Raw genomic sequence first — 22,412 nt, 5'->3', positions numbered from 1 at the left:
TAAAATTTGCATGGCTTAACTAAAGTTTTACCTCAAGTTTGGTTTGATTAAATTTTCTTTGTGTTGAAAGCAGCTGGAAAACTCTGTTTTGCATTTAAAATCTATTGCATTTGTTCATGCCCGATGCCAGATTTCTGTCAATCCGTTGTCAAGTCTGGACGACCGACCAACTTACAATATAAAGAAACAATTTTCTTTTGCCACTCTGTGGCAAAGTGCAATGAAAATAAAATTAAATCTGCAATTTTGAGGTAACCATAAAAAGTGTCTGTGTCTGAGACGTTTGTGCTTACCTTTTTCGTTTCGTTTTTCGTCGTCGTCGTCGTCAGCCATGCAAAAAACTTCATCATCAACTTGAACTTGATTAAAAATGAAACAACTTTTCGTGCATGTCCTGGCTAAGGACAAGGCATTGTCATTGTCATTTTCATTGCTATTGACTATGGCCATTGTCTGGAGACAGCGTCAATAGACGCATAATAATCTTACTTTCACTTCCTATTCAAGTTGTTGTCCATAAAATTATGTTTAATGTGCAACAAAAAAGCATAAAAGATAAGCGCGCAAAAGTAAATTACTTGGTAATTGAAAGTGTGGCCAAAATGTGGCGAATCAATGGCATAAAGCGCCATGGCAGGGGGATGGTAACTCTGAGCTAAGCCTTTTGGCTACGCATACTCGCATAATTTGGCATGGAAATTTTTCGAAATTTCAAATTTGTTTACGCCGATAAGGCAAAGAAGAAGAAGCTAACCCGCACCCCATGTTGGCTGACTTTGGCATCACCTTCTTATCTCAGCTGAAGAAGACAAAGGCTTAGGCCATGATGAGTGATGGTTGCTCTAGCGCCCCCAGCGCCAGCTATGAAATTTCTACGCCAAACCCGAAAAGAAAGAGATAAGATTACCTGGGCCATTCTCCAGAAACCTAACCATTACCTGGCTGGCTGGCTGGCTGGCAGTTTCAATGAAAAATGAGTTAATTAAAGCCACGTTCTTTGAATGCCAAGGCGATCAAATTCATTTGGCAAAGTTTTTCCCCACCGTTCTCTTTGTGTGTGTGAGATAAAACTGTAAAATGCTAAACATTTGAAATTACCTCTCCCTCTGCCTCTCTCCACCTCCCGTACCCGTCTGATGTCGATGTTGCTGTCCAAGTCGCTTATTAAATCAAGTTAATAACTTTTAGAGCCGCAATAAAAGTGTCAAAGATTATAGCATAGTTATAAGGGCATGAGCCTATGGATGGTTGGCCTGAAAGCAATTAAATTCGGTTTAATTACGACGCATTTTTGTTTTTGGCCCGGATCTGCCAGGATATGCCAGGATGCCAGAATGTTTGTTAATTTCAACGCCTCATGCGGCTGAGATAAAATTGCCAGCCAGAAATGCGAAGAGATGGGAAAAAAATTTTATTTTTTTTTTCGTTTTGTGACCAACGTCTGTCTATCTCTCTCTCTCTCTCTCGCTGCTCTCTTCTACACTACCCTTTTCACTATTCTGATCCCCCTATTCCACTCCACCATCACCATTCTCATACTCGTTTTCTGTTCTCCTTCTCATTCTCGGTCTCGTTCTTTTGCCATCGTTTTGCATGTACAGCAAATTGCTAGAAGAGATTGGGTGTGGAGAGCAGCTTTGGCCCTGCCCGCCCCTGGCATGTTTATCTGCACGCAGACAGATACCGCCGCATGTCGAGGAGCCCGGGTAGTGTGTGCAAATGTTGTGCGAGCCATTAATCACACGATTTCATGAATACATCAGCCAGTGAGGCACAGACGACAACGACGACGGCAACGATGGCCAGGACGACTCACACAGGATGGCCCCCTTCCCCCACCCCCCCCTTTCAAAACAACATAAACGCAACAAAACGAAATGACTCAAAAATCTTATTTTCAGCTCATGTTGTGCTCGTTTGTTATTTTAGGGTTAGCCTTTGGTTTCATCTACGTACGTACGTATCACATGCGGTTCGGTTTGGTCCACAGGTCTAGAGGCGAGAATGGGAGCAGGGAGGCAAAACCAAACGGAAAATGCAAAGCATTTTGGTTTGTCAAGGCGGAGGCCAAGCTTCGAGTTGCATTAATGACATCAGCCAGGACCCGGAGACCAAGTCGAAGTCAGAGCCAGTCAGTCAAACTGCTGCTGCTCCTGTGGCTATGCCTGTGCCTGTCACTGGATATGTCCTATATGTATGTCTGTTTGTTGGTTTCTCTTTTTGGGGGGCATGGAGTTTTTCAGTTTAGTTTAGCTATTTCTATTCTTCTTTTTTTTTTGATCTGTGCACTCATTCCTTTTTCTCTCTCTCTCTCTCTCTCTCTCTTGCTCTATCTTTTTATCTTACTTTCTCATTCTAGCTAGTTGGGTGTTCTGGCTCTAGTTTTTCCTTTTTTCTTTCCTTTTTTTTTTGGTTGTCAGAAGCAAACCATTAAGCTCTTGACTTGTCGCTGGCGGCTGTTTTGTTTTGCCCTGCTTTAGCTTCTATACCATCTAACCATCTATGTGTTTGTTTATGTATGTGTGTGTGTGTGTGTGTGTGATGGAGGCGTGTCTAAGTGGGCAGCTGCCCTGGGCATGTGTGCGTTTATAATGAGGGTTAGTTAAGGAAATGCATTACATTGAAATCCAAGTTTTCAGGCACTTAAATAGTTCTTTAAATCACAAACTTGTATAATAAATCCAAAAATTATAGCAAGATAATGAATCTTATAGGAAGATTGCTAATTGTAAGGATAGTTTTAGCTCGCTCTCCATCTCTTGATATCTCTCTTGGTCCTGCAGGCTCTCTCTTTTGCTCATTGCAGAGAATTATGAACCGAATTCTTAGTTAGGATCTTTAGCATTCAGTTTTTGTACCTTTCTAAAGAAGATGTGAATAGAGAAATGTTGTCAAATGTTGTCAGTTTTTCTACCTTTCTAAAGAAGATTTGAATAGAGAAATGTTAGTATACTACGATTTCCATTAAGCCTCAGACCAATATACATTTAGAATGCTTATCCAGAGAAAAAAAACTTTGCTTGTGAAACTAATTAAATATACAAAGTTACCCTTATTACATCCTTCTGATCCAACACTTTACCCTCTTGCTGTCTCCCTCTTTTTCTCTATCTCTTTTCCCAACTTACTTTTACTCTTGCAACTGCCTCTTGCTTTTTGTACAACAGTCTCGCATAAAAGTTATGCCAATTTGGCAGCTCATTTGCAAAAATCCCCTTTTTACACATTCTCATAGCTGATAAACATGCCAGGGAACTTTTATAAATGTATTCCAACAGCATGCAGAGAGAGAGCAACAATCCTTTCGCTTTATTGCCTTGCAACATAAACAAACACAAAACTCACACACACACACACACACTCACACTCGCATACATAGGAGTCATTTCCGCAGGAGACAAAGTTTTCTTTGGCGGCTTTAAAATAAAGTTTTTTATATTTTTAATTAGATGCACATGAGGTTTTACTTAACAGAAAGTTTTTGACAACTCACACAAACTCATTCACACTGGGCTGGGGGTTATGGCATCTTTAAGGCCCTAGTTTGAGTGTGTATGTGTGTGTGTGTGTGTGTGTGAAACCCTCCTACAGCCACCTACTTTGCATTGCTGCAACTTCCGTAGCCGTTGCGCCAAAAACTTTTACCAACATACACACACACACAACATTTTTCCATACAGCACACATCCTGGCACATTTTGTTGTAAGTTTGGTTTTTATTTTTTCATAATTTTTCGTTGCATACTCTAAGGCGCTGCTCTGATTGGCCAAATCATCATCAAAAGTTGGCCAGCAAAGCGGCTTAATGGCAAACTTTCTCTCAGCCCACACTGCAGGTAAATGTCAAAATTGATGCCGCTCATAACAAAAAACAACAAACAAACAACAAACTAACAAAAAAAAATACAACAACAAAAAAAGAAAACAACATCGCAAAACTTTTCACTGGCCGCAATTTTCTGTATGTCCAAAACAAGAACCGAGAGCAGCTAGCAGGAGCCAAAAGTTTTGCATTGTTTCCAACCTGACCTGACCTGACCTGACCTGACCAGACCCTGCCAGAGCAGAGGAGACACACCATTTTGCCCACAATTAGCCGATCCAGCCATAGTTGGCCAACTCTTGGCTTTGGGCCTGGGCTTAGCCTAATTAAAAAACACGTCAGCGTCACATTTTGTGGCCAACTGAGAAATGCCAAATTGATTCAAGTTGAGGACTCATAAATTTTTCAACATCATTTTCCACTTTTTTCCCCTTTACTTTGGCTTTTTTTCTTTTTATTCAAGCTGACGTCACTTACAGAAGAAGAAGAGTTTTTGGCTGCTGTCAGTACCAAGATACGAGAAAGTTTTATGTAAACTCAATCAACAGGAGAAACAACACAGCACTTTCTGGCTGCAACATTTGGTCTAGAATCTATGCTCCTCTTTAACTATGTACCTATGTATGTATGGGTATGACCCCCCCCCCCAAAAAAAAGTGTTGGCGCTTGTTAATTGCACAGTTTTCTTGCTAAAGGTTTCCAAGAAAAGCCAATTAAGTTGTCAGTCAATCAGCTAGTGATGCTACTGCTGCTGCTGCTACTGCTGCTTAGACTACTGCTTTTTGTATCAAATTAATTACATTTACATACCTCTTCGGCCAAAAGATAATTTTCCAAAGATGCTTCTCTCTCTCTCTCTCTCTAACAGTGCAACAAATTTAAGGTAATAAAAACCAAAAACACCAAAATAAAAACTCTGAAAAGGCAACAGGAAGAAAACAAAGCAAATGTTGACAAGGAATACACCAACACAATATACACAAACGCTTATATATGTATGTATATGTATGTGTGTACGTACATAGCAGCGTGTCGCTGGGTAATTTAAATTTTAATTTTGATCTTAATCTCTTAATGCGAAATAAAATGCCGCACACTGGTGCCCCACCAAGACCAACAAGAACGATGAAACCGAAACCGAGACTGGCACTCGCAATCAGAGCCAGCCAGCCCACCACGCCCCCAACTCCCACAGCAAGTGACACAATCCAGTATTCTACATTTTCTTATACCAGAATATCAAATATTCTTATCTATATAGTCACAGTTGGGCTCCTAATTTACTGCCTGTATTACATAGCTTTATCAAATTAGTATAAATATATTAGGAATTCCCTAAAATCGAGTAGCAAATTTCTGTTGTATTGCTCTTCAAATCATCTATCAACTTATTTGTATGTCAAATTGTTTGCCCAGGAACCCAAGTTCAAAATTTTTAACACACTTTTTTCAACTACATAAATGATACATACATATATGTTCTTGAAAGATTTTGTGTATAGCCTTCAAAACGCAACGTTAAAAGGGATAAAGACTTCTGCCTGATCTTTCCTCTACCCTCCTTGCAAGGTAATATATTACAGATTTAACTCGTTCAAGTAAAAAAACAAGATCCAGATGATCAGGGCCAGATTTAGGGGCATATTTTGTGGGGAATCTTTGAACAGATTTCATTGCACCAGATCTTATAGACAAAATTTGGTTATGGGGAAAAGTCTTCCTTAGTTCTTCCCCTCTGGACTGGCTACAGCAAATGCCTTATAGTACTTATTAGGATACCGGCTTTAACTATAAACTGAATTATAGACTATCAAAACCACGACTTATTAATACTAAAGTCAAGTTTATTAATTGGCTATCCTCATAGTTTCACTTGAAAAGGTCTCTCAATTATCATATATACAAACTTAAAAGTACAAAAGAAAAAGCTTGGAAATTTTAAAACCTACCAACTAATTTTTCAAACAATTTTCGTTATATCGTTCATTATACCATACACCCATAGGGTAAAATGGTATATTAAAGTCGTTTTATATACCGAATCTATTGTCTAACATACAGAAGCTGAAATTGGTAATCATAGAAGCATATATTTTCCAAGTTACCAGCTGCCATTTTTCTTCAATGATTGCACAGGAAACCAAGTTAAGCCGAAGGACTTACTAAAACTGAAAATTAAACAGAAAATGTCATGGATTTTGCATTCGAATTGCGTTCAGCATTTTGGGCATGGCCAATGCCAATAACAACAACAACAACAACAACAATAACAACTGACCACTCACTTGGGCAATGGGAGTTTGGAATCGAAATTGAAGTTCGAGTCGGGTCTTGGCTATTATACAAATGGTCATATTTAATTCGTTCTGCTAGCAATCGAAAAAAATGAAAACCTCCACAACAAGAAGATGTGTTATCTATGTGTGTGTGTGTGTGTGTGCTCATGTGTGTGAGTGTTCATTCTACTAAATCCCGTGTCTAATCTGTGGCAATAATGCTGCATATAAAAAGATAAAGTTTCACAGTGGACAATGTAGGTAAGGTGACCATAAACTTGTATGATTTGTTTTATGGCCAACAAAGGACGTTATTATTGCTAAAAGGCACGCCCACATGCCCTCCATTCTCATTCCACAATTCCATCAAGGCACTTTTCCCCCTCACCCACATTCATTTCTAGCCAACATACAGGTACAGAGTCCTTGGGGTATTGGTTAAGGTTATATCTTGCCTCGACTCGACTCGACTCCACTCCGGTCGAGCATCGAGGGAGAAGTCAATAAAGCATAATGTGAGCACGTTTTTAATTGGCGCCTGGTGAAAGCTGGCAGCATACCCTAAGTCTGCTGACCAGAAACCAATTAGCGCCAGCGCCAGCGACAGAATGTGGCAACCAGAAGGTAGCCAATTTTCGTTGATATGTTGAGTGTGTGTGTGCCGATGTGTGTGAGTGTGGCAAAGGCAAAAGTCTAATTACGCTTCAATTGCGCCACTTGCATATATATAGCTAAATTATGGAAATTCTTTTCTGTTTTTTTTTTTCTTTGCAAGGCGCATTTCTTCCGTGGTGTGTGCTTATGTGTGGGTGTATATGGCTCTGTATATGTGTGTGTGTGTTTGAGCAATTTTAATTTCAAATTGACAAAGCGCAATTAGGCAATTCTGGAAATCCTTCTTTGTCCTTTTGCCTCTAACCATGGGCGTAACAAGGGGTGGTGAGCATGTCATTTTCCATTTCAGGTCCTTGTTTCGAAAATTAACTATTTTGGAATGTTATCAGAAATACATATGTATATCTTTAATATCTTTTACATAAATATCTACAAAAGGTGCCCTTGATTAATTCCAATTTCTTGTAATTTCTTTAAGAACTCCTTTAAGAATACTCAGATTTTTTCCTATCTCATAATACTCTACAACATAATATTTAAACCGCTTTTAGACTCTATGATTCTGTTCCATCTGTTTTCCCTATCATTTTCTTATTCTTTAACAGAGTAAGATATAACATTTTGGCTGTTTCAACTTTAAAGCTATTTTTTTAAAAGTTTTTTAAGCAATGAAAATTGTTCACACTTCAAAAAAAGATAGGCCTCAGAAGAAATTTTCAATATCTTATATAGGTCTTCAATTTTGATAGACATAAGTCAATAAAATTTCATTATACCCTTGCAGAGGGTATTATAAAATTGGTCAGATGTTTGTAACGCACAGAAGGAGACGTTTCCGACCCCATAAAGTATATATATTCTTGATCAGCATGAGAAGCTGAGTCGATATAGCCATGTCCGTCTGTTTGTCTGTCCGTCCGTCTGTGCTGTTTTTTATTACCCGGGAAAAATAAAGTATGAAAACCATAAGGATCGGGCCACTATATCATATAGCTCTAGAAGAACTAGAAGAAACATTTTCATAAAAATCGGAGTATGCTATGAAATTTACATATGTGATAATATTGCATATAAAACCCCTGATCCCAAAATATGAATGTGATCGGATAAATATAACACACACAGACGCAACGCTACATGAACTGTATGTGTATGCGTGCGTTGCTTTGCTTTGGGAATAAGGGAAGAAGAAGAACAAATTGTAAAATAGAGAGTAAAATTGTTTTGTTTGTATATTGATGAATTGAGTTGCAGAAAACCAATTTTGAACATGTAAAATTATTATTACCAAGGACTGCAAGGGTATATAAACTTCGGCATAGCCGATGTTAGCTTCTTTGATATTTTTTACTTATTCTTAAGACGACGATGACAGAGTTAAGTAAGTTTTTATAAAATCGCTTTACTTAATCTTAGTCCTAGAGAATGATTTGCTAGTTTTTATAATTAAAAGAACATTTTTGAGTATGTAAACAATTCAGTTACATTTCTTTAAATAAATTAAATTATCATGTTGAACATCCTTTTGTTGATAAGATGTTTGACTTGGCTACGCCCTTGATCTCTTCAGTCCATTCGCAATCTGACACTGCTCTGGCCCTAATGTATTTTATTGACACTGTCGAGGTTATTGCATTGGGCATAAATTAATTTCACGACGCGTAAATTGAGCAGTTTTTGACACTGCACCATTCCACACCATCCCCCACCAGTTACCCCCCACCCACCCACACCTCACAGAACTCGCCCTTCTTGTTGGCATTCACACACACAGAAAGCCAATTACATGGCTCTATGTTTTACTCTCTGAGCCGCCTGGTGACAATTTTTGCTGCTTACCTAAGATTTTCGTTTTCGTAATTGTGTGCCACACTGCAAACCATTAATTCTCGTTAGCGTCCAAAAAAAAAAAAAGAAGCAGAAAGTATATAGAAGTAGAAGAACAACAACAAAATATAGCAACAGCAATAACATCGAGGGTTGACCTGAAAAGACGTTTGTATGGGGGGTTTGTGGGAGGGAGGAGAGGGAGGGCTACTGAAGGCTGGTCAGCAAGTTGGCAGCTTCTTTGACTTGCTTTTTTCATATTAATTTAGTTGATTTTTGTGTGAATTAATTAGGCAAAAGGTGAAAATGAAGATGAATGTTTTAATTAGGCTTGGCAGGCAGTCAGGCAAGTAGAGAACTGAGTGGGCGACACAGGGTGACAGAGGTGAGTGAAACAGCGCGGATTTCATTGTGACACAGGGTCCCCCAAAAGACAAGGCAGAGACCTTAAAGCCTTTTAAAGAAAAAAAAAAAAAAGGAAAAGGCAGTCTTCATATTCTCTACTCAGTCAGTTTTCGTTCTCTCACTCTCTCTCTCTCTCTCTCTGTCTAACTGAAATTCCCGGCCAAAGGCTTAACCCAATGTCTGACAAAACACCTGAGACATTCAATTATAAGACCAAACGCAGCAAGAAGCCAAAGACTCGCACCGCAATGGCTTATAACATTGTCAACTGAACTGCAGGAGGACAAAAAAAAAAAGAAAAATATGAAAAAAGAATTTAAAAAGTATAAAAATTATACAAGCAAATATGCACAGAGAGAAATTATAATAATCATTCTAAATTGTTTTAAATTCTGATGAGGATAGAAACTTAAATTGTTAACTGTTTATTAAATTTTATCCTACTTGCCTTTAAACATCCTTATATGTATTATTGCAAACAATTAAATAAATTTTCATCATCTTACTAAATCCTTTGTTCAGCCTTTTGCAATTTTATGAAAATGAGTGTAAGAGAAAAAAAAAAGAGAGAATAGCAATTTTGCCTTCATCTTTATATAGTTCTTACGTTTCGAGGCAAACATTTTGAGGCTGTGGGATTTCAATTTAATAAGCAGCAGAAGCACACAAACAGATGCGACTACTTCTTTCTTCTTCTTTGTCTAAGGAACTCGTTCTTGGGGTTTGTTGTCCTTGCTTGCTTCTTGTTGTTGCTTGCTCATGGTTTCAATTTGAAGTATTAGTCTATACCAGGATGTTGGCAAAACATTCACTTTTTAAATATATTTTTTGCTAATTACAAAAGCCTTAGCTAAACAATTATCAAATATAATGTTAAATAGTAGTCAAACATTTAAATTCCTTTAAAGCTTAGGAGGGTTTGGTAAACTTTTGTAGAGTATTTTTGTTTAGAATTCGTGAAATCTGACAAGCCAGCATATTTGATTAATTTAAACTCATTATACCCTTGCAGAAGGTATTATAAAATTGGTCAGATGTTTGTAACGCACAGAAGGAGACGTTTCCGACCCCATAAAGTATATATATTTTTGATCAGCATGAGAAGCTGAGTTGATATACCCATGTCCGTCTGTCCGTCCGTCCGTCCGTCTGTGCGAATGCGTTTTACTCAGCCGTCTTAAGAGCTATCGGGCTGAAATTTTTTGTCGGGGTTTTTATTTCCCGGGTAAAATAAAGTATAAAAACCATCAGGATCGGACCACTATATCACATAGCTCACGAAGAACTAGAAGAAACATTTTCATAAAAATCGGAGTATGCTATGAAATTTACATATGTGATTGTAAAATAATTGTAAAATAGGGAGTAAAATTGTTTTGTTTGTATATTGATGAATTGAGTTGCAGAAAACAAATTTTGAACATGTAAAATTATTATTACCAAGGACTGCAAGGGTATATAAACTTCGGCATAGCCGATGTTAGCTTCTTTGATATTTTTCTGATATATTTCTCTTACTAAACATGAGTAAAACCCATTAAAATCACATTTTTATTTCACTCTTTAATGTGTAATGCTTTTCATTCGTTGAGTAATGTAAATTATAAATTAATCAATAATAAAATGCATCTAATCTTATTAACTGAACTTAATGTTATATCTAATGCTTTTTTTTACTCTTTTTACAACGACAACTAAAATTATTTTCTTCTTTCTACACTTGCCAGGAAATCTAATGAATTTAGATCAAAAGTATCCTCTGCTTAGAGAAAAAACTAGCTGCTACACATCTATATACAAAATATATTCTTGTTAAGCAGGGCAAGATCATTTGTACATATGTAGGTCTGTCTCGATGAAAGCAATCTTCTCGTATAATAGTTACAAAATTCACCTGGAACATAAGAAATAAACACATCATAAAACTTTTATTATCATTATTAAAGTGTAGGATATAGTTGTAAACTATCAACCTAACTATTTTTTACAAGCACTGGCAACTAAGGCCTTCGGCTTGGACGACAACCACATCCATACACTAGCCTGGGATTCGAACCCGGATCCTCGTTGTTCAGTTGACTAAATGACTGGGCCACTTAGACAACTCATCTACCGAGGACTGCAAAGCTTTTATAGATATAAGGAGTGAACACATCATAAAACTTCTAGAGATATCATCGACGATTATTAAACTTCATTGATGTTCTCCCTAAGTAATTGTTATACTTAATATTTAGAAGTTTTTCATGGATAAGAAGCGCTTAAACCTAAATACTTCTTACTATAATAACCCCCATCATTATTGGCTGTGTGTATTGACACCTTCCAAATGAATTGATTATTTTGTCAGTCAACATTCCAACAAATTATTAAGTTTATAGTCCTTTAAAATTTAATCGTCCTCAACACAGTTTGAGTGTCCTCGTTTTTTTTTGGAGGGTAAATTAATAGAGCAACTTTGCGGTATAACTAAACCAAGTTTATGTTTAACACTTGAAAAACAAGCAACTTAAAGCACTTCAGAACAAACATGAAAGAACCCGCCCCGGCATAACTCTAATTTACCCCACCCCCCGCTTACACACACACACACACACATAGAACATCCCACCAGCAGTTTGTTTAAAAACAAAAGTGTCCCCAAAAAGCTCATTCATACAACATTTAAACTGTAACGGTAGCCGCACACACACACACATACACCCATACAGACGCATGTCAACCTTTGGCAGTCAGCGTAATCGCTTTCAACCACTTCAACGGCCATTTTGGGTAACTATACATGTGTGTGTGTTGTGTGTGTGTGAGTGTGTGTGTGTGTGTATGCTTGTGTGGCCCAATATAAAGCTCATGTTGTCATGGCTGAGTGGGATGAATGGTTGGAGGTTGGGGAGGGAGGAGGGACGAGGGATTGAGGTGGAGGCATCCCAAAGATCCCATCACACACACACACTGACACACACATACAAACACCCAGACACACATACCTTTATCGCTTCAAAGCACAGAAGCCGTGCTGAAGAGTGGAAGATTTATGGCGGATGTTGGAATTTAATGAAATTGCAAAACGAAAATGTAACAAACACACAGACACAAACACACACACACACAGAGAGAGAGAGAGAGTGGGAGTGGGTGAGTGGAGAGAGGCTTGAGGGGGCAGCACGCACAAAATGGCGGCAAAGGACAAACAACAGCTGCTGCCAGAAAGAGCTCCCCTTCGCCCTTCGTTACCCCACTCTCTCTGTCCCATCAAGCAACCTCATCTGCCTGAAGGCATCAAGAGCAACCCTTTTACTTTGCATTCTTTTTTGCTTTTTTTTTGTTGTTTCTTTTTTTTTTTGCTCCACTCTCTTTCTCTGTTTGTTTCTCTAATTTGAATTGCTTCTGCTGATGCCAAAGTGCATTGTTGGCATGGATGTGGGTTGCCTCAGCTTAAAGTCCATTGTGTCCCCGTCTCTCTCTCTCTCTCACACTCACACAAACACACGCAGTGCATTAACACGCACTTGAAAAGTGCAATCTGGCCGCAATTGGTATGAATGCCCGGCCGCGAAATGGCGGCGCGTGATAAAACACGTTTTAATATCCAGCCAGGCCTCACAACCAGAGTTGCCACACCACACACACACACACACACACACACCGATTGACAATAGCAGGGACCAGCAGCACACACTCTCGCTTCCTTTGGCAAAAATGTTGCACATAACGTTTTACAAAACTTTCGGTTAGCATGTAGGCGCCGTTAAAATTCAATGAATTGAAATTGTAAAGCGCGACAGGATATGGGCTCACACAAACACAGGCACACACAAGAGTCCTAGCCCGAGGCTGCATCTGCTGGAAGAGCGCGTGTATGTGTGCGTCTGGCAACACCGGTAATTACCACCACGTGACAATGAAAATTACCAGCAAAAACACCACAGGCAGTCCCAACCCGTACACCTTTAAAGCCAGTTCAGTTCGGTTCAGTTGAGTTCTGTTCTCCTTTGAGGTTGAGGTCCTTGATTTGGCCTGCATAAATATTTAAACATTTTGGGGGGGGGGGGGAAATGGCATCAGCATCAGCATCGCCATCATTCCCCATATTGAGTGTCAAAAGCCATTGCTCTAAAAAGATCTATCGCCGTGCGCCTAAAATGACTCCACGAGCAAAAGTCGAGGACACTTTATGTGTAAGTCACAGTCCATAACAGGCAGAAAGCCAAGAAGGATGAGCATTCGAGAATGCCAAGCAACAACAACAACAAAAAAAGGAGGCGAAAACAAAGACAAGCAAAACATGGAAAAGGGGCCATGTCCAGTGCAATGGACATCTGAGAAAAGCGAAATTGTTGGCTGCAAATTTTGTCTAAGCGGCCCAAGAACCAGGGATGCAATCTAATGCCAAATTCTCGGACACTTTTGACATGGATATCATAGAAGAATAGTTCTAACCCATCTAAAATTTGTACACTTAAACTATATTCTTTTGAATTCATTTGATTTGTCAGAAAAATAATTTAAAAGACTCTTTCGAAAACAAACTTAATTCTACAAAAATGTAGCAACAAGCTGTATTAATGCACTAATTAGGTCATGCATTCAATTTGGGGACAGATCTAGGGAGGTACCCAAGGAATTCAGGATGCAAAGGTTAGTATCAGTTCCTAGAAGAACTTCCTACATAATCCCTGACAATCGATTATACTTACATAGCTCTTCTTTCTGATTTTATTAGAAGCTATAATCATCATCAGAAAAACAAAAGTGAAGATACATATCTTCTACGTAGATTCATAGAGAAAAGAACAAAAGAAACCTTATTAATACACCTAGACCTCGCTTTGCGTTGGGGATACGTTCCAAAAAAACACGACGCAAACTGAAATGACGCAAAGTGAATTAAGATTTTCTATAGGCAACCATGGAAAGATCAAAGATAGGTTCCCGGGCCATGAAAATACTAATTTTTAGAAAGAAAAATTGAACAAAGTAAACATTTAAAAACAAAAATGTTATTGCATTCATTCATTAAAAAAAAAAACTGCTTCCATTAAATCAAAATAACCTATTCAATTATTTATCTTTATGAGTTTTTAGTGGCTTCGTTCACCAAAAATTTGTCCACAGTTTAGGGAATAGCTTTTTTTTGTAAATTTAAATAAATTTCTTGGTGGCAGTTGACGTTTGCAGCTACCGCCTGGGATACCTTAAAACTTCTGTCATTGTCAGGATCGTTTTTTATATAAATTCTCCATTGCTTCGTCAATCAAGCCCACCGCTTTTGAAATTTGTTTGGAGGATAAACACTGTTCTACGAACATTTCTACTAAACCTTCTCCGAGTTTTGATAGCATATATATTAATGCCACATAGTTTGATTCGTTTCAATGATTAAAACAAATCAACAAAATCTCCAGAACTCTTTTCCTTCCAGTCATTATAAGTGCACCCCTGGCATGGGATATTGGAGTTCCATTTCTGGTCTGCCCATTTCTGTAGCAAATACTCGAAAAAAGAGGTTTGAGACAAGAATTCACATCACTTTGCCTCGTAAATAAATCAATGAGCAGTTTTGTATTATATCCTGCGCCTCAGGAACAGTCGAGCAGCTACAATATGGAGAGAATGACAGTATTTTTTTTTTGTTTTGCTTTTAGCCTCCATGGCCAGGACATAAATTTATGCAACTTGCTTTAGAACTTGGACCCGTTTGGACTCTCGGACTGAAAGTCGAACTGGCATCAAGTTGAGGTTCTTCTACATCTCGTCACTGCTGATGTATGCTTGAGCTTGAGTGGATTTTATTGTGACAGCATCAGGATTTACTCGAGACAGCATCTGGAACTGGCAGCCTGTAATGAGAACCATTGCCTCTATGTCGGCCCCTTCTCCAGCACCTTGAATTACACCATGTTCCATGCAATACTTTTTGCATAGTTTCTTTTTTTCGATGTTTGGTATTTAGGCTTTTGTTTTCTGTTTTATGCATTCCGCCTGTAAATTAATTTGAGCAAGTTTCGTGCGAGTTTAGCTAAATTTATTGACTGCATTGCCCAAACATTGCGTATACGACGCATATCCCAAAGGAACTGACATCTAGTTGATGGGAGACAGCCGAATGGAATGAGAGAGAGAGAGAGAGAAAGAGAGATCGACTTGGGGGGCGAAATCAATGCTAAAATATGCAAATTTTTATTTCCGCGACAATTTCAATTTAACGACAATGACAACAACAACAACAAGAACGACGACGACGAGGACAACAACAGTGAACCATTTTCTATTAACGTTGCTTTACTTGTTTGCTTTTTTTCACTTTTTTTTTTTGTTTCTTCGCAGCGAATTACTCTCAGTAGTGCCGTTAACACCGCCTCAACGCCACGCCCCCAACTCCTCCTCCGCCTGGGCAACGATGCGCGAGAATGTGAAGAAAAGCAGGGGAGGAGAAAGAAGGCGAATGGTTTTTCGAAAAATGGAAATCTGTAAGCAAAAAGTTTAGCCAGAACAAGGTTATGGGATGGCGGGAGGGTGAGGGAATAGACTGGTGGGGGCCACAAAAAGGACCACTTTTAGTGGGGCTACGAAAACGTCACGCATTGAGCCATTCAAAGCTCATTATGGTGCCTAAAAGTGTCGTTGGGTGGTTTTTGGCTCCGGGGGATTTCACTTTCCCTGCCTACCACCCCCCTCCCCCGCGACTGATGGCGTAAAAGTTTTGCCGCGCGTATATGCAAAGGGAATTAGTCCAGCCGAAATGGCTAAGCGAAAATAAAAGTTCTGTTCTGAAATCTTTGATTCGCAACGGTGGGAATAATATTAATAATAAATATGTGTATTCAACTAAGTGAAATTCTTTCATAATCCTGGCCCTCTAAAGCTTTCTATACATAGTCGAAGAGTTTACTCTTTGAAAATGATTGAAAAGTTTTGAAATGTTAAGTAGTTCAAAAATTATTTGTAGATTAAGTGGAAAATTTATTCGATTTCATATCTGAAGGGCAACCTCTTTGTTGTGTCTCAAAATAAAACAAATCTGAGCAGATTTAAGTAAAATAAAGTATTCAGAAAGCTTTCAGTCTAATTTGTATATACAATAAAAAAATATTTAAATGTCTTGAAGGTTAAAGCAAATTACTATTCATATAAATCTATTCTATATATCTATATCTATTCTATTCATATAAATCTATTCTATATACTTTAAAACCAAGCCAACACCATAAGATTATTGAAACAATATGAATTCCTTAAAGTTTTCGAAAAGTTACTTTCCTTTTTTCAAAAGAAATATCATTAGGAAGCACTTCCAATCATAAACTTTTCTGACAGGATCTCTGTTTCTCCAATGCGTGCTCTAGAACAAAAATGTCGGATTAATTACTTCAACTAAGTTAATAACGCATTCGCATTGATACAATCGTATTGTGTATTATTTATTGATAAGATTTTTAAAATTTATATCCAAGCATTGGCATTGGCGTATAGAAACTTAAGCTCCTTGGCATATGCGCCAAGTCAAGCCAAACAGAGAGCTCCAACTGGGGAACTCGACATCCACGAGAATGCCTTCTTACTCCATCCTCACGCCTCCCACCCACTTGACCAAAACGCAAAGATTTATAGCAGCTGCTGACTACTGGTAGAAGGAGAACTCATGCGAAAAATAACTTTAGCGGAAAAGTGCCGACAAAATACAAGAAAATGCTTAACCAACGAGAGAGCACAAGAAGAGGATACAACTTGGTTTGGGCCAGGGGAGGAGGCAGGGGACAGGGGGCATGAGAGTGGGTCTTGTTCCTTGTTTCTGGCACCGAAAATGGGAGAAAGCTTCGCTGAGCCGTGCCAAAAACTTCATGAATTTAATTACCGAATTTTTTCGCTGTAATTACGAAATTCTTTTGGCCGAAAGTGGAATTTTCATTTCATTTTCATTAAAATATTTTTCGCTTGTAAGTGTTTACAAATACATACATATGTATGCTAGGCCACGCCCCCACGACCACACATCCTTACAGACTTACACACATGCATATACATATGTATATATAATCATATAAGGATCTAGAAACTCGACTGTATTTATTACTTCCATTTCGGTCGACGCAATTATTCAGTTATTGACCCACAAAACCACAAAATGTCAGCAAAGGATTCCATGCAGGAGCAGCAGCAAGTTAACCAGTCGACCAGTCAGCCAGTCAGCGGGCCATACATTTGCCCAGTCCTCGACAATCTTCACCTGTGCATTATTAACTTGACCACGATAAGCTCATAATGAGGCCGAGCTAATTTCTTACTCCTGAGTCGAGTTCGTCCTCAAATGTGCGGTCGGCCGTGCATTTGGTCCTGTTTATCTATAAAGGAACCAGACAATTGCATTTGCCCCGAAATCATAATAAATTTTGTTAAATGAATTGAAGGACCTTCTACATAGGCCCACTGAAGAGTTGTGCCACGCTCGAATGTACATTGAATTTGATTTTCGTTTGGTAAAGTGGTCTTTATTGCATCTTAATTAGTTAGTTAAATTATATCTTACACATTGTTCTCATGTATCTAACTAATAAAACTAACATTTATTTATTAACATCGGAAAAGAATTTTATTAAATCCACCTTTGTCTATCAAATCAATTTAGAACACAGTAAGGAGTATATCCTGCTAAAACAAAACAAAATAGTTCTAATAATAAAATATATATAAATATATAAAAAATAATGTAATAATAATAAAATATTCGAAGCAGAAATCTCGAATATGTAAACTACAGAATGATACCTAAAATTTTAAAGTTAACTTAACTAAAACAATAGTCCAACAGTCATAACTTCCAAAATGACTGTTATCATTTCCTGTGGCGCCCTTTTTTAAAACACTAGCGCCCTCTTTGAACTGATTTTCAAAATAACACCCAAAAAGATTCATGTCCTGGATAAATAAAACGAGACTCTGGTTTCAACCACATGTTCGCTCTCAATCGCAATCCACCCTATCGTAAAACTTACAAACGTAATTTCAAACTTTCCGCCGATAACGATAAATTGCTTTTACAGAGTTCGACTCATTTATAAGAGCGCAGCAGCTGAGCAATTTTTAGCTATTTTTGTTTGTTTTGGCTTGTATTGTTTATCTAGCTTTGTTCTCAAAAAGTGACATCTCTAATAACGACATGCTTGCATAATTTAAATTCGTTTAAAAAAACTAAAATGAAACGCCGTTGGCAGTTGGTCAGCTGTCTGAGACAACATTGGCGAAGTCAAAGCCATGCTGCCGGCTCATCAGCATCTCAGCCAACACCAGCAACTTCTTCAACTCCACGTGAGACCTTCTTGAAACGAGTTAACTCGGGGCCCGGCTTGCAGGATTTCTTCACAGCAAAACCAACTTCCAGGCTAAAGGAGAACGAGGAATTGGACGTGGACAATAGTGTGCCCTATCTAAATAGCATTGATTTCAATGGACAGGGCCGAAAAGTACACTTTGAGGTTTATGGCTGCCAAATGAACACCAACGATACGGAGGTGGTTTGGAGCATACTCCAGGAAAATGGCTATCAACGATGCCACGACCAAAACGAAGCAGATGTGATCATGTTGGTTACCTGTGCGGTGCGTGATGGAGCCGAACAAAAGATTTGGAATCGTCTGCGCCATTTGCGAGCACTCAAGGAAAAGCGCTCCAGTAGACGAGGACCATTGCAGCTAACTCTGTTGGGATGCATGGCAGAGCGGCTGAAAGAACGTTTGCTGGAACAGGAGAAAAGTGTCGACGTTATAGCTGGACCCGATAGCTACAAGGACCTACCCAGATTACTGGCCGTATCACGACATTATGGCAATTCGGCTATCAATGTGCTCCTCTCACTGGACGAGACCTATGCGGATGTGATGCCAGTGCGTTTAAATTCCGAATCCCCTACCGCTTTTGTGTCCATTATGCGAGGATGCGACAACATGTGTTCCTATTGCATAGTGCCTTTTACACGAGGTCGCGAACGATCCCGTCCTCTGGAGTCCATTGTGAGAGAAGTGCTCACCCTGCAGGAGCAGGGCGTTAAAGAGGTGACACTCCTTGGACAGAATGTCAACTCGTACAGAGATCGCAGTGGACAAGATGAGGATAATACTAAGGATGCACCGGTGCCTGGTTTTAAGACTGTCTACAAACCAAAAAGCGGTGGTTTACCCTTCTCAAAGCTGCTCGAAAGCGTAGCCGAGGCAGTACCAGAAATGCGAATACGTTTCACTTCGCCTCATCCGAAGGACTTCTCCGACGATGTGCTGAGGATTATACGCGACTATCCGAATGTGTGCAAGCAATTGCACCTGCCCGCCCAGTCGGGCAACTCACAAGTTTTGGCCAGAATGCGACGAGGCTACACTCGGGAAGCCTATTTGGAGCTGGTCGAGCACATACGCAAGATTCTGCCCCATGTGGGTTTGTCCAGTGACTTTATTTGCGGCTTTTGTGGCGAAACGGATGAGGAATTCGAGGATACTATCTCCCTAATCCAAAAGGTTCGTTACAATGTGGCCTATCTCTTTGCCTATAGCATGAGAGAGAAAACCACAGCACATCGACGCTTTGTGGATGATGTGCCGCTGGCGGTGAAGACACAACGACTACAGCGAATGGTTCAAGCCTTTCGCACTGGAGCCACTCAACTCCATCAAGAATTTGTGGGTCAACAACAACTAATTCTCATCGAAGGTAGAAGCAAGCGTTCCGCTTTGCATTGGTTTGGACGCAATGACGCAAACATTAAGGTTATTGTACCTTCTATGGAGGTGCCTGTAGCCGGACAAGATTCTAGCAAAATGAAATCCTTTGGAGTCGGTGATTTTGTGGTGGCTCGCATTGAGGAATCCAATTCTCAGGTGCTTAAGGGCACACCCCTGCAACTGAGCAGCATTTCCAGATTTCACAGCAAAGCGTAGCAATTTTAATAAACAAGATTTATGCTTTATTTCTTAACTCCTACGTTTCCGTTTCCATTTCTTTCACATCGCTCGTTGGGCTAGACTTTCTACCATGGTATTTGGCTATATTATCACGATAGAATTGAAAGATATTCGCACTAGCAGAGCGGCATAGGCACTCTATATCGTTGAATTGGGCAATTTTAAAAGATCCTTTTGTCTGCACCAGCAGCAAATCTCCCTCCAGGGAGTCGAAGGCAAATGTGAAACTGGCACGCTGATGCAGTGTTTCCCTCTGATCCGGATCCAGTATATATTCGCCATCTTCATTGATAATGCATTGCACTGCAGCGAAACTGTATTTCATGGGCAGGCCTCCGATAATCATGGCCAGGCAGGCGGCATTCACCGCACACGCGTCTATCTGCATGGTGGAATATATTAGCCTTTTCTCGTTTTTCTTCCATTGAATTACTTACACTTCCACGATCCTCCAGCTCCTGTATTTGAACTGACATCTTGGAACGTGGATAGGATTCGCCCAGCACAGCCAACTCCAGGACATCTTGTATTACCGATTCTCGTATGCGTTCCTTCACCTGCGGCAATCCCGCCTTTGGTCGATAATTGCACTCCAAGTAACTGCCATCTATGCTAAGGCTTTGGGTCTTGACCTCAACTGGTCCCAAAACGGCGGCAATGACAACTGTTGATCCTGTTAAGGGGTAAACAAGTTGCAAATTTCAACAATTGAACCGGCTTTGTTTAATTCGACCAACCTTGGCTATACATCACTGAACCATCGCATCGCGAGAGCGGATTGAACTCGCATCGCATCTCCCTCAGCTTATCATTGGGAACTTTTCCTTTGTCAGTGGCAATTTCATTCATTTTTATTTAAATTAAAGCGAAATGGTAAAATAAACAACGTGCGCTTTAGTAGAGATGGAAAGTTATCGACGGTGTTATCGATAGCCCTCATTCCCAGTATTTTTAAAGTTAAAACAAGTGCCGGCTTTTAGAATTTTAAATAAAGCCATTGTTAAAGCATAATAAATAATAGAGATAAATTATTATCTAATATTAATATAAATTTGTAAAAATTTTAACAATGATGGCAGTGGCGCTCGATGGCTCCAAAAGGAGCATTATTTATTGCAACATCGTACACACCATGGACGAATATGTAAGCGCCGAGACAATCATAGAGTTAATCAAAAAATTGTTAAAATTTATAAAAGATGCACACATATCAACTAATTTGGTTTGCTTTGTGTTGACGGCAATCCGATTAATGTGAGAGTGCGAAATTATTTCCTAACTACTAACGGAAAAGTCCCATTTGTTTGGGATTACTTTCATTTCAATGAAGTAATGCTCAAACATGACGGGCACATGGATGACACATTGTGTCAGGTATACTTCAGGCCGCTGGACATCGAAAACCTCGCAGCAATAGAGGTTTGCGATTTCGGTGTTCCAGCGGACCTGCAGCAGTACTACCGTGTGGAGAAAGGATTCATGAAGCAAACAGGAAATTTGGATCCTTGGGCGAGAGCAGACACATCTCTTTGTCGCATGTTTCCAATATAAGATTAGAAGGGTTTGGGAAAATAGTTTTAAGCGCTTTTAGGGAATATTTTAATTTAGGAATAATTAGAAATGTAAGTGATAATAATTTAGTGTTAGATGGGGTTTTAGAATTAGTATTTTTGTTAGCATTTAAGAGTACTTGTTGTTGTCCAAAAAAATGAAAAAAATAAAATGAAAATGAAATATACAAACAAATTGAATTTCAATTCAAATTCCAATATTCCAATTTCGTTGGAAAGTTGAAGTTGAAATTGCAACTTGCGGCGTTACCGAAAATTGTAACGGTTAACGGTTAATTTTTTGCGCACAAATTTAAAGGCAAGTTATTTTATAAATTCTTCTTGTATTTATATCTTTTTTTTTATTTCTACACTCCTATCTTTTTTTCCAGATGGCCGAGGAATCGAATCGTGTTATGACACTGGCACTGGAGGCTAACCGCAATGTAAGTATTTCGATAGTTCACATTGTAAGCTGTTTCATTTTTGGTGCTTTTTCCAGGCTGCAAATGTGATAGAATTGCTCCGTGGAGTTTCGGAGGGCGCCGTTGCGACTCTGAGGGAGCAGATTAGTTTCAACAGAGAAGCACTTCTTCAATTTTCGGAGGTACGTAAATTTCCAACCCCATAAAGTATATATTCTTGAGAAGCTGAGTCGATAATGTCCGTCTGTCCGTTCGTTGCAGTGAACGTAATTCCAAAATTACTGCAAGGGTATGAAAACTTCGGCATAGTCGAAGTTTCCATTTAAGTTTCCCATTCTAATTTTTCAAATTTTTCTTTCTCCCAACAGGAGCGGAAGGCAAAGGCAGAAACCGTGCAGTCGGTGCAGGTTCCAATGCCACAGGATCCAGTGTCAGGGGATCCAGCGATCATGGAATCCGTGATCCTGGAGCCTATTATACTGGGACCGGTGATATCGGAACCACGGAAAGTGGAACCTGTCCCAAAGGTTCCTGTGGTACAG

General features: G+C 39.2%; 2 protein-coding genes and 1 long non-coding RNA gene across 3 annotated transcripts; 2 read left to right on the top strand and 1 right to left on the bottom strand.

The window, feature by feature from the left end:
* The first annotated feature begins 18,066 nt into the window (after nt 1–18,066).
* Nucleotides 18,067–19,914, top strand: LOC6647026 (CDK5RAP1-like protein). Its single transcript, XM_002069449.4, has one exon. It carries the CDS (start codon nt 18,141–18,143, stop codon nt 19,869–19,871), a length of 1,731 nt encoding a protein of 576 aa, XP_002069485.2. The 5' UTR covers nt 18,067–18,140; the 3' UTR covers nt 19,872–19,914.
* Nucleotides 19,875–20,818, bottom strand: LOC6647418 (exosome complex component RRP46). The gene is made up of 3 exons (XM_002069450.3): nt 20,633–20,818; nt 20,333–20,568; nt 19,875–20,277 (listed from the first exon to the last, which is right to left on the bottom strand). Exons 1-3 carry the CDS (start codon nt 20,742–20,744, stop codon nt 19,912–19,914), a joined length of 714 nt encoding a protein of 237 aa, XP_002069486.1. The 5' UTR covers nt 20,745–20,818; the 3' UTR covers nt 19,875–19,911.
* Nucleotides 20,819–20,977: 159 nt separating this feature from the next.
* On the top strand, nt 20,978–21,986 carry LOC124459689. Its single transcript, XR_006953726.1, has 3 exons — nt 20,978–21,039; nt 21,838–21,891; nt 21,948–21,986. It is a non-coding gene; the product is annotated as an uncharacterized LOC124459689 (long non-coding RNA).
* The last annotated feature ends 426 nt before the right edge of the window (nt 21,987–22,412 follow it).

Source organism: Drosophila willistoni, chromosome 3R (genome assembly GCF_018902025.1).
Source record: "Drosophila willistoni isolate 14030-0811.24 chromosome 3R, UCI_dwil_1.1, whole genome shotgun sequence".
NCBI classification, from domain to species: Eukaryota; Metazoa; Arthropoda; class Insecta; order Diptera; family Drosophilidae; genus Drosophila; species Drosophila willistoni.
This window is presented reverse-complemented; position numbering and strand designations above follow the sequence as displayed.